Source organism: Cydia fagiglandana, chromosome 22 (genome assembly GCF_963556715.1).
Source record: "Cydia fagiglandana chromosome 22, ilCydFagi1.1, whole genome shotgun sequence".
Lineage (NCBI taxonomy): Eukaryota > Metazoa > Arthropoda > Insecta > Lepidoptera > Tortricidae > Cydia > Cydia fagiglandana.
The window spans coordinates 4882236-4895955 of NC_085953.1; the positions used below are offsets into that span (position 1 = coordinate 4882236).

At 37.4% G+C, this 13720-nt stretch overlaps 1 protein-coding gene across 1 annotated transcript in view; it reads left to right on the forward strand.

Annotated features, from left to right (window-relative positions):
• LOC134675627 (uncharacterized) overlaps positions 1–12538 on the forward strand; it is a 37574-nt gene extending 25036 nt beyond the window's left edge. The window contains exons 20-25 of the mRNA XM_063533956.1: positions 1164–6816; positions 7223–7347; positions 8500–8657; positions 8999–9155; positions 9666–9774; positions 11018–12538. Coding sequence (XP_063390026.1) covers positions 1164–6816; positions 7223–7347; positions 8500–8657; positions 8999–9155; positions 9666–9774; positions 11018–11075 — 6260 coding nt within the window. The 3' untranslated portion in view covers positions 11076–12538. The remainder of the gene's footprint in view (positions 1–1163; positions 6817–7222; positions 7348–8499; positions 8658–8998; positions 9156–9665; positions 9775–11017) is intronic.
• Positions 12539–13720: the final 1182 nt, after the last annotated feature.

Genomic DNA, 13720 nt, shown 5'->3' on the forward strand with positions numbered 1-13720 from the left:
CACTTGAACAATGAAGCGACAAAGTAAATTTTCAATCGATATACTTTTACCCAAAAATTTTACAGATATCAGTGAAGTCGAATCTTGTTGCTAAAATAATAAGAATAGGACGGCTCTAGAAGCAATTTCGTTGAAAACTGTGTTGTTTCTAGAACTTACTGCTTAAAAATATGATGTTGTATTAGAATAACTTAAAAGTCGCGTCGGGCTTTGTCGAATTCATCACATTGGTTTGGTAGAAATGAAGTTGGAAAGTGAAGATTAACTTTAAGTTAGATCATAGTGCGTATGACGTACCCAAGCAATACAGCTGCAAAAGCTTAGTAAAAGTAGTGGCAAAGTAGAGTCATAGCGAAACTTTACTCTTAATTTTGGTAGAAGATATCATCTAGAAAGCCTTTTTTGCCACAGTGTTTCGTTCAACGCAGTTGATCGCATGTTTTTCATACACAAATAGATTGAAAAGACTATGTTCCCACATCGCTTGTTGTAACAAAGTCGGAATTAATATATACTTAGAGTAGTTTGATGGGAAAGCACTATCACTTCACAAGTTCGATTGTAGCACTAATAAAAGAATCTATGTGGATAAGTATTGAAAAAAAAAAGTAATATTTCACCAAAGTAACATTGTGATTTGTTTGCAACCGTCGCATACAGCAGTATTTGTCAGCACAGTAAAATTTACTTTTTTTCTTGCGGAGCCCTTACGTTGCTATAGGTAAGTGGACTCACGGCGGAATCAGTCATATCTTTATTTGTAATCGTCGCTTTTTTCTTCTTGAAGGGTTTATTTGATTCGCAGCTCATTTTTATCACCTTTGAGTAACGTTTCGCTTTGATTCCAAGTCTTCGTTTCTTTAACCATCTCTACATTAGAGTAGCTTACGTCGCTGTTTAATTTAAGACTCATTACATCAGTACTATAAGCAAATTGACACGCTTTAGGCGCTTACACTGCCTTTGTGTAAAATCTAAATGTTGTATTCAAACAGGAATTTGAAATTGTCACGAATTTGCAAAAAATGTAAAAACACTTAATTTAATCACACCAACAGTTATAACACCGAATGAAACATTTTTGCACCTTTTTTAGAAAATAATTTGTGTTTTTTACGACAAGTGTATGTTACCTAAACCAATGTATATTGTTTTCTTTGCAGATATACTTTCGGGGGCGTCCACGGCACAAAGCACAGCCGCCAGGCCAAAATCTCCAACGAGACATTTAGCAGATAACCTGTCATTCGTTAACGTCGACCAACCGACAATTACAAGTGGTGCTATTGAACTCGTTGATCGCACCATTAAAACTAGCATGGATGTCATTGACCAAATTAAGAAAGAAAAACTTGCTGCACAAATGGAAGAACTGCAAAAAACGGGGTCTTCAGACACATTCTTCAGTGAATCTCGAGTCGAAACGTCGACATCATCTTCATCTGTGCACAAGACTCTCGGAGGAACAGATATGGTGTTCCAAAGCATTGATCCTCATGCTGTCATGTCAGATATGGTTTCTAAGTTTGGAACCACAGTAGGTGATTACAGCACAATTCTAACACACAAGGAAACCGAGACACGTAAAATCAGTGGACAAGAATACTTCTCTGAAACTAAACAAGTATCGTCATCCGATGATGATTCTTTAATTATCAAGACCGAAACGACTCATGAATTGCGCGGGCAGGAACATGAAGTAAAAGAAAAGACTGTTGTACGTCGCGACGGAGATCAGACTGAAACGTCTCAGAAAAAAGTAGAAAAAGCACACGAAGCTACCGCAAAAAGATCTGATGTTGAAACCAAAACCGTATGTAAGAGTACAGACGACGCCGAAGTTATAAAAGTACAGAGAGAATTTTTAGAGCAAGGGCTGTATACAGGTCGTCAGACCAAATCTGAAGAAAGAATGACTGCCATCAAAGATGACACTATTAAGAAAAAACATGAAGTTAAAATTTCAGAAAGAGATATGTCGCATGAGCAATGGGGAAAAGAATATTTTACAGAACCAGGAGAACTGGAGGATATTGACGAGGATGATGACTCCAAATCGAAAACGGCTTTTGTGGATTCAAATCTCAAGATTGTTGAAAAAGACGAAATTGTTTCTAGTGTAGAGGTTTCCGAAAAAGGAAAAGTTATTAGTTCTACAGTAGAACATCACAAAGAAGAATCTGTCATTGAAAGCAAAGAGCATGATGATCTTAGCTCAGATGCCTCTCATACCACAAGTTTCAAAAGTGAAATGGCTGATAGACGTGGCTCATCTGAAACTAGTCCTAAAAGTAAATCAAAGTCTTTCAAGAAGGATAATGAAGTTTACGAAGTGGATTTCATAAAGGAGATAAAAGTTTCGACTTCGCCAGTTAAAAGCACATTTAGTCGAACTGGTAGTCAAGATACTCATTCTGAATCGGAAGCAGCCCCGGATCTCCCTCATGATGAAAAAACCGGAGACACTCCTAAAAAGGAAAAACTTACCAAATCACCTATTAAAGTGTCGCAACAACACATTCAAGATCAAGTGTGGGAAGTATCGTTACAAAAAGCTGATTCCTTTGAGTTGGCTGAGTCTTTACCTAGATCACCGAAATTGAAAACATCTATTACTGGTACATCAAGCACAATCACAAAAAGTTCTGATAGTGATACTATACTTGAAGTGAAAACTGTAGTAGAGACAAAAACAGAAATTACAAAACCAAGCAAAACTGACATGTCGCCGAGCACTTTTGAAACATCCGATGAAATTAGTACAACTTCGAAAGATATAATGATTAAATCTGGCGAGAGTATAGATACAGAGTACATGATCAAATCTCTTGAATCTCACGAGGGAGAGGTACTACAAAAATCTATCGACTCCACAATGAGCGTAGAAACGTTACACCCGTCTGAATTTTCTACTGATGCCGCTTATACGGATGCTGACTCAGCTTACTTGACTGGAACAGGTACCGATCACAGAAGAGAAGAATTAAAACTGGTTAAAGAAAAGAGTCTAGAAGACATTTGCAGTAGCGGATACGATACTGATCTCTCTTCTGCCGAGTTTCAAGCGATGAAACTTGAGTCAGAACGGGTGGACCTAGATTCTTTGATCTCTGCTCAACCACTTGCCGACTTGTCAGTTTTGGAAAAAACTATCGATGAAGTCAAACAATCCCTCGAAGCTGCTCAAGGAGAGATCATTAGCGAGAAAAGTGACGGTAGTAGCAAATATAAGCAGTCACCGTCAGAATTCCAGTTCAAAATGCTTATTAGTCCTGATAGGCCCGAAGTAATTACAGAAGAGCCACACCATGGGGATGACCATGAAAAACTTCCGTTTTCCGTAGAGAAACCTGCTGTTGATAGTCAAAAATCAGACAGCGCCTCTCAAGCGCATAGTTCGCAAGATGAAACAACTATCTCCGATGAAGATAGAGACACTGTCCATCAAATGAAAGAATCAAGTCCTCCTTTAGAGGGCGATATTTCAATCAGGTCTGATAGTGGCCCGCATTCTATCTTGGAAACTGAAAGTGAAGTGATACTTTCGGATAGAGAAGGTTCATCTAAAGGTAGTCCTGAAGTAAAACTAAGAGTACAAAAGCACATCAAATCTAAGTTAGGTGTTGGTGATCGACGGTCGGCCTCTGAAGTCGAAGGATGGTCAAGTTCTGGGTCGAGCCACTATCACAGTTTTGAGCATTCCGAAAGTAGACCTCTATCTTCGGATGTTGAAGTCATGATGACTGCCCAAAGTGGAACTGATTTTGATACAGCACTCACTAGTCATGACGTTTCGTCGCAATCCCTGCGAACCTCCAAAGATTATTTCACTGCCGGTAGTTCGTTAGCGTCAAGGGATAGCATGAAAAGTTTAGACTCAGATGGATCCAGTCATGTTGCCAGTATTGATATATCTGATGCGTCAGAAACTCTCGTTCCATCAGCAAACGAGTTAAAAGAAGAATTAATGGAAAGTAGCACATATGTTGAGCAATTTTTACACGAAGCTGAAAAAGAATCTAAGAAAGATTTAAGTGATGAAGAATCAGGTGATGACGATAAGAAAGTTGAAGATGGTGAACTAGTTGGTAAGATGAAAAGATCTCACGAGATGCGATTTCCTCCAAAAGACATGGTTCCCGAGCATTTCCCACTAGAAAGTGCAGCAGAGAGTATTGAAATAGAAGAAGACTCTTCTAAAGAGAAAGAAGGTTCAGACACAACCATTTCTAGTCAGTTAAAGACAGATGAAATCCTGTCGTCCTCTATCTCAAAGCTCGATATGCCTTCTTCCCAATCTGAACCAGAAATCGAAAAAGAAGAAATAGTAGAACAAGTTAAAAAGGTAACCACTCATGATACAAAAGCCTTGCCATTCTCTGTAACCCAAGTAGATAAAACTCAAAGACAGTTCGTCGACGTTGAGAGTGAAATAATTCCTGTAGGTACTGTCGAATATCAAGAAATAGTAGAACATGGACATGTCATATCAGAGATTCGGAAATCACCTCAAGATAGCTCTATTATAAAAAAGACAGTAATTCATACTGAAGAAAGTAAACCTCTAGAATCGGTAGGGCCAACTGAAGTTAAAGAAGAATGTATTATGAAAGTGGTTAAAGAAGTTACCGTCGTGCCCTTTCCGATAACAGAAATACCCGCTAGTCAACGGGAGTTTGCTGATGTTGAAAGTGAAATTATACCTGTGGGAAGTTCACAGTATGAAGAAATCTTGAAATCAAAGAGTGATTCATCAGTACCAAAAACTAAAGCTGAAAAATCAGTGGTTAAAACACCTGACTCACAGTTAGACAGCAAACAAAGCTCCACATCGAGCCTCAAAACACATGAGCATGTATCTACCCCACATACACCTCTTTCAGCACCAAGTCAAAGCTCTTTGTCAACCGATAACGGACGAGAATACGTACTAGATGACATATACGATATCTCTGAAACACCAGAACTAAGATCAGACCTCGTGACAGAAAGTAGTAGATCTGAATTAGTAGTCACAACGGAAGAACGAGCACTACACACATTTGAAAAGGAGCAAGATTCACCAACGAGTGATGAATTTGAAATGGTTGACAAACCAAGTGAAATGGATGATTTTGTTGTCATTGAAGAAGTTGCTAAGGAAGCTCATGAAAGCGATACAGAAGGTAAAAGTCTACAAATCAAAGCAACAAAATATGTCAAACGACACGATACTGAAGTAGAGGAGTTCCTGTCGAAAGCCTCAAAGAAGCAAGAAAGCACAAGCAGCACCTCAGGATCGTTATCCGATGAGGAATTGTTACAATATGAATTAGAGCAAAAGAAATTGCAAGCTTTAGAACTGGCAGAAATTGAAGCTGGTAAGCGATGGGTACAAATGCAGTTTGAAGGAGATCCAAGGTATGATTACGAAAGAGTTCCTCTAGAAGATATTAAGGAAGAAGAAATGACTGATTTTGATGCTAGTAGAATTGGTAGTTTAAGTTCGCAAAAGGAATCTATAGGGAGTTTTGGCAGTTTTAGGAATTCTTACGGTAGTCTTTCTGAATCCGAAATGGCGTCACGAATGCGATTTAGGATAAAGGGAGAAAATGATGATATCTCTATTAGCTCACTGCAAGAGTTTGAAAATCTTGAAAAGGCATTAATGGAACAATATCAGCAGCATTCGTCATCATCTCAGGATTCCCTAAATGGGTCACTTCCCCGACGGTACGTTTTAAGTAAAAGTCAAGGAGATGACATATCTATATCAAGCCTTAAAGAATTTGAAGGACTTGAATCAGCTTGCTTGGAAGCATTGAAAGCCGAAATATTGGCTAAACAAAAGGAGGCACTTCTCAAAGCTGACCCGAAAGATGTTAGTAGCTTTTTCTTGGAGCAGGAAAAGCGATCGTACAGTGGCAGTTCAGAAAGCAGTCCACCTCAAAAAGGAGGAAGTCCTTCTCAAAAAAGCGGCAGTCCATCGCAAAAGAGCGGCAGTCCTTCACAAAAAGTAGGCAGTTACGGTAGCCCCTCTCAAAAGCTTCTGAATGAATCAGCAGCAATCAGGAAGCTTATTGATCAACAAATGGCTTTAGAACAGAAACTACAAGAGTCAGTTACTCCTAAAGTGGTAACTGTAAAGAAATATGATGACCGGGGTGCTTTCTTTGTACCTGAACCGGAGCCAGAAACATGCCAAGCGCAAGGCGAAGAGATTAAAGAAGAATGTGTAAAGGCCTCTTCATTTGTCTGTGCCGCTGCTCCCAGTGACGGTTCTGCTGAATCGATTCCTGGTGATTGCGAGGAAATGATGAAACTCTTGGATCAAGAAGAGAAGAAGAAAGATCAAGCCGTCACTAGGACTTTTACAGACGGTGGCGTTATCGAAGTTGTCCGAACAACTACAGTGATCCAACAGAAATTTGTAGACGGGAAAAAAGTATCAGAAACTGTAACAAGTTCAGATCCGGAAGGAGCTATGGATATTCCGGCCAGGCCTAGGGAATTGGAAGATAGCGCGATGTCTTTCGGCTCTGAAATATCTTCTTCGATAACGTCTCAGCCTTCTGATATGGATAGTTTAATGACAGTTATGGAGCGCCGAGTTTCAGGCGAGGTTGTGACGGTCACGAAGCAAACAATCACAATGTCTGATAAGCCCGAAGACTTAGAGTTTTCGAGGGAGAGTAGCGCAGTTCGTGAGCTGTCGCCCTCCTCTGGGACGTCGGTGGCCCATAGCGTTATTTCTTTTGGTAAACACTTTACAGATCCAGCTAGTGGCTCCTGGAGCGGTCAGGATGAAGAACTAAGCTCATCGGGAAGCTTTAGCAGGTAGGAATTTATTCAACCAGTATAATAACATCTAAACTGGCTTTACAAGTTACGAGTACTAAGAAACAATAAGTGATCTGCAAACCAAGTTTGTTGTAAAGGGTATTTTTTTCTAATGAAGTAAATAAATGTAATTATGAAATATATATAGTTTGGCAAGAGTCACTTGTCAATGGATCATACATAGGCAGAGAAAATCATACTGTATTCTTCTTTTATAACATTATAATATAACTCATAAAAGAGTTTTGACTGCTCCGAGTACAGTATTTTTATTCTCCTGTTACTGACAAACTTGGTGGCCTGACCACGTCTGACAATCAAACACATTTTGATTTGTGATATACATTCGCTGGATAGAAAATATATAAGACAAAAATCAAAAACTAATAAGAAGCATTTTTAGGGGTGCACGCGCGGACCTAATGCTAGGCAGCACCGATAGTCTAGAAGCTACCAGCTCCAACGCTACAAGAGCGACCTATAATTACGAGGTCGACACCCCTATGACCGGCAGTCTCACCTCTGGAGGTAAGCTTTCGCTTCTTATGTATAACTATTACTAGCTTAATCAGATAAATGTTGCAGTGCTCTGTGCAGTATATGAAAACCTTCTGGAACTTCTATTGAATATTACACAAGTTTTGGAACAATGACGAGCACACGGACGTCTACCTTATTAATATACTTAAGTAGAAGTTTAAATTAGAAATTGTGCTGACAAATATTGATAACATGTTTTGCCATTAAGTTTTAGTATCATCTACTAAATCTACTTACATTCATTAATTTATTATGACAAGGAGTTCAGCCTTTGTAAGTCTTCCACTCTAGTGAATTTTCATAAATCACACAATCAATTCGTGAGAAATTCTTCATTCATTATATATAACATTGTGTCTGACAACCCGATTTTGTTAAATAATATGCCTTTATATCTTTGCTTACCTCTGTAACATTGTTTAAGGGTTTTTGAGATATCTTTATAATAAAGTAGTGTATCTTTATTTTAAGCATGATAGATTTCTTTACTATCATTCATTCTCAAATCTGGACTTGAGACATGCTTGCTCTCATCCCGGCTTATAAAGTAATATGTTTATTAATTTATATTTTAATGTAGCTTAGGAGACGAATATAGTCCACCACTTTACTAAAACGGAAATTGTATTCATAATCTCTAGACTTATACAGTTGAAGAAGAATGGAACGGTTTATCAGCTGAGTTAGATTTGAGTTTGAGGTTTGTCAGTCATATAAGTATTTCACTCTAACATAGACATCATAAAGTTAAGAGACTCAAAAGCTAATTTATACGCTGTACGCTTACAGCCCAGATACAATGTATCATTATTTCAGTCCTGGAGACTCAAATAAGAAACACGTGATATTTATGTACCCAGGTCGTTAATTTTTGTGAAATATCTGAAATGGGTTTGACCCAAGCGCTTTTCATTATCCAGCCAGCAACCTCAAATCCTGTGGTTAAAAACACAACGTCATTGAAATATGTGAAAAAAACTAACCTAACCTAACCTAACCTAACAGCTCCATACATTTTCTTCGATTGTATAGACGTGTGTGTGTTTGTTGAAATTTGTTTGTGAAATGAACCTTTGGACTATGTTTGGCCTCCAAGCATGTTGCAACCCCACCAAGCTTTACTAATCAGCAAGATAACAGCGGTCCGCCCTCCAGGGTCGAACACCATGGTGTCCTCCCTGGATACCCTGGACCCGGTGACGGCGGTGAACATGGAGAGCTTGGAGCACCCCAGCACGAGTGAACACTTCTCGCATGATTATGAGGTGCAGGAGCCGGACTCAGATACGGAGAGGCTGGTTAGTAGAACCAGAGATAACATATATTCGTTAAACATATATTTTTGGGCTTTTGCAAGCCTCTATTATTCCATGATAAAGACGAGAAGTACACACATTCGTCTGGCTTTGGAATGACCGTAATGGCGCCATATAATAACTATTCATTTTCAAAAGCATACAATTCAGGCAACAACTTTGTCAGTAGCAAAAGGCGCGAAATTATAATTTTCTATGAACGATTACCCTTCGCGCCTACATCTTTTAAATTTGCCGCTTTTTTCTACATGCGGCTAGCTTGACAGGCTATAATTCTACATATTTTGTTCTAATTTGAAACTAAAAATACCATAATTTTGCAGGAGCTTGACGGCCGAGTGCCCCGCGCTAAGGAGCGTACGATCATGTTTGACAGCACCGACACTCTCAGCGCCGTCAGCGGCGATGGGTCCGTTCGTGAAGCTGTCGTTGAGACCCCTGCAGCCACTTTCTACATCGGAGATACACCTATAGTTAGAGGTAAGTCAGCTTGAATCTGTGCGGAAAGAGAAGAGTCGTAGAACGTATTGGTTCCCATATACGTATATGTATTCTACGACTCCTGGATTAATCCAATTCTTATGATAAGTTGTTAAGCGGACCCTAGGCCCTCGGGTCATAATTATAATGTCGGGAAAACGCGAGGAAGATGATGATATTCTATGACTTCTCTTTCTGCTTAGATTAGATCATTTAGACACGCTCAGCCCCATCGTTATGCTGAAATATATGGTCTGCGCCACTGTCTCCCGGCAGATTTTGGGGTCCCAATATAATTACCAACAGTTATAAAACTTTACCGGCTCTGAACCATCTCTTCGACCGTTTCCTATAAGGCATAAGGCTGCCTGGAGAGACTGACCTGTCCTTCTTAAGCTATAAAATTCACCCAAGAGGCTTTGCCACGATACGTAAAGTCTCAGACAGTCTTTCAACCCCCTGGCGTTGCTGTGAGATTACGTAAGAACTTATGTCGCTGTCTTTGTCCAGGAGACAAGAAAGACGACGAGGACGAAGAGCAGCCAGTGCTTTCTGGCAGTTGCCCGGCGTCTCTGCCGCCGGCAACGCAATCCTCACCGCCCATACCAGCCCAGAGAAGGTAAACTTAATCATCACCATCACAGGCCTTTGTGTCTATTGCAGACGATTTATACATTGCTGTTTAGTCAAAGGGTTTGGTGACTGTGAAGGCCGATGCGTGAGCGGCATGACCCACATTTTTAGCAGAGAAACCTCAAGCAATGCGTCGCCTGGGAAACCAAAATCCTTATTTGACAGAGACACATAGCCACCTTTGTTTCTCCGTTCAGTTCATAGACCACGTTGACTAACTTATTGTATACTTACCTGTACCAAAGAGATATTCCTACCCAGTGATTTGCTTTTGGTAGCTCTAGTTAGACAATTGTTACTTATAATTAAATGTGAAAACATGAAGCTAGAGCGGGTATTTCCAGATTGTTATCTTGAGATATCAGATAGATATATTCTAATCCTTATACATTTTCATTTGTCATGTGTTGACAAAACTTATTTTTTTGCAGTGATTTAATTGATCAAATTTTTTTTGACTTAACAATAGTTTGTCGCTATCAATAAGGACCTCTTGAAAGTAGACTCTACAACTCTGCTCGAGAGAGCTTTGCTCGATGACTATTTAAACTATTACTTCTTTGCGCTGTCTACTAATTTGTGTTATTCATCAATCATCAATATTTGTTTTCATAAACCTTGCGTCGTTTTGTTCAGTTTTGTCTTCGATTTATATGTGAAAGTTAATTCATTATTATCGTTATACTTAATTTTGCTTCAGATATATACATAATTATTTATATCTTACATATCCAAAATTTGACTTATTTGGATGTTTATGTACCTACTAAACGAAATATTATCATTGCAGCTGCTATTGCTTAAGTCACCCCACAGAAAAGCTCGACAAATAGGTACACTATTTCGTATTGTATTGCTTTTTTTATTTTTATTTGCATTATCATCACTATCAATATTTTTTTTCTTACCTATATCATCTGCTTTTTGATTTACTTTTTTAATTTTTGTGTGTGAGTTTTCATATTTACTGTTTGTTCCACCGAATCACCTAAGTAATCGACCTTATATATAAAGTAATAGTGCATCATATTCCATGGAAATTTACTATTTATCATGAATTAACTTGTCTGCAAAAAGATTTCCATATTAATACTGCTAAATTAATTATCGAATAATTCAAGTGAATTCAGCACCATTAAATAACCAGGCTCGGAGCAGGTAAATTTCCATGAAATAAATTTAGTACAATTTTAACATGTGAACTGAAAATATTTTATTATTTATTTCAGATCTTTGACAATGCTAGCAAAATCTCCTCCATCAAGCTTTGAAGACTCGAAAAAATAAATAGATCTATCTTAGGTTTCTTCGACACCTATATTTGCTTTCGAATCTATTCAATCACATAAGTTCAATTGTGATAGTCACAGCGTTCTATTCATCTCTTTAAAAACAGCTAATCTTGTGGCTTCATCACGACACGTTCCTCTATAATACAGTGATTTTAGTAAAAAATCTTCATCGTTTTGATTAGGAAACAGACATGTAGTTAAATAGTCAAATATCTATCAATAAACAGTTAACAGTTGTAGGCAAATATCAATGTTACTATAAGGCATCTATTGTGATAGTTTGTATCGAAACTCATGTAATCATATATAAGTCCAATAGCGATGGTCATAACGCACACTAGGGAATCTCATCAGTCATATTACTCTGTGGTTAATGTGAGAGATCATTGGTCTGCTGCACCAACCTTTGGTAATGTTCAATCAAGTCTAAGTAGTATTGCTAAAGCTATACCAAAGGTTGGCGTTGCACACTGACAATAATGGATAGTATTTTGGTACTCACTTTTGTACTGAACTGTCGGATTTTGACGACATGGTCCATGTTACTTCGACCTATGAACTAATAGATAGCGCTTAGCTTTATCTAGTTTTGGAATTAAACATTGCTTAATGATATGTCGTTAACTCTTTAGTAGGCGTATTAACCATTTTGTAAGTCTTTAGCATTGTTTAGATATGGGAAATTTAAGAAATATTAAGATAAATGGCCAGACGAGAAAGGAAATGCGATACTTAGCTTCTGCTGAAAACTGATCTCTACAAATTCATGCACAATTTCTTACATAAGTAGATAGGTAGAGATACAATATAGGCTAAGGTTGATAAACATTTTCTACGGCCAATATCTCCTTTTTGCAATCTATTAAGGGTTTTTAAATGATGAATCTGGTAGCTGATTTTAGGAAATCGAAAGTTCTGAAATAGGTAGTCAAGACGGCCGTAGATATAATCCTGAAATAAAAGTTATGATGGAGGCTTGCTCACTTTTAAGTCTTCGTTGCCTTGATGGTGTGAAAATTGATAATAAAGCGATTTGTCCTTGTACTTCCTTCGCTAATAGCGATTCGTGGCCAGATAGTAGTAACAGTGACTATATTTGCTTCGCTTTCTTAAGCGAGATTTTAAAGGAGTTTTTGGTCATTATTGATGAATGATAGACTGATGATGGTTACGTGGAAGCTTTGCCGATGCAAGCTGATTCTAAACAGCTATCTGCAGTAACCAGGCTATCATTAGGATCAGTGCTTGTAATATTTTATATAAATATAGTTTTGTCTTAGTGTGCTTAAGGATCGGTGTTAGGGTACGGCTAGTCTAATGCTATTGCTGTTTAAGTTTCAAAATTAAATCAGTTGCTTTGTTCAATTTGTTCAAGTTGTATTTGTAATGATGCTGAATATTCTATCGATAACTTAAATTATTATTGAATATTAAATAAAATGCTGTCTCATATTTAAATATTGATTTCATTTCAACCAAAGTCCCTCCCATTTGCTGATGTGCGGTCGGAAAGTTTCCAAAATTGCGAAATTTCCGCAAGGGAAAATTTCTGGAACTTTTTATGGGTAAGATCTCCTTTTCAAGTTGAAAGCTTTCCGCACATTTGTACTCCCATTGTGAAATTGCGGCCTATCGCAGCGGCCCGAAAGTTGACACTTTCCGGCCGGAGAGCAGAAAATAATTTTAACTATATAGGTACTTATTTTCATCTGAGAAAGAAAAGTCTTAAAATAATATGATAACCTTTATTTAATGTAAAACAAAAACAATATAAAATTATTAAAAAAGTATACAATTATAAAATAGGTCTGATGCAGTATATTACAAAACTTTATTTTTTACACATTTTATATATTAGTAACATCATCTATATGTTTTGTACCAATACACTGACGTAGCACTAAAGTTTCCTTTCGGAAAAATGAAAACTTTTCAAATAAGAAATCAATAATAAATAAGAATAATTAACTAGCACGTGATTTCTTATTCAAATAATTCTCACGAAAGCTTATATCTAAAAATGCTTATATTTATTATGGCATTTTTATATAAGTTGCTTGTAAAATATAAGACAACAATCTAGGTTAGGTCAACAGGGGAAAAGAGTATTTCCAATAATTGACACGGATGAAAGAAGAGAATGGAGATACAATGCCAAAAATATTATAAGTAACTGTAGGTATCCTAACGATGATGTTGTTGAAAAATTAAAAAGAAAAGTATAATTTGATGAAAATATAAGGTGCAATATTGTTGTACCCTGTATTTTAATAACGTTTTTTATAATTAACATGAGTTACTTTAACGATTTAGCAAAAGAAACCCAGTATTTGTAATTTTATTTCTGCAATGATGTGTACAATACGCATCATTAGGGGCCACCTATGCTCTACAATTACAATTCAAACTACTTAAATGGATTAAATATAAATTTTGAATTGAAACTACTTAAATAGATTAAATATACATTTTGATGTGATGTGTATATGTATGAAAATGTCTTCAACCGCACAGTTATGATAAAAACATTCAGTGTTGAATGTGGGCGATGTTAAAATTGATAGGTTGAGCCATGAAAACCGCCACGTTTACGTTTATAATTGACTCTTCTCTGCAACTCTAGTTAAAACCCTTTTTCTT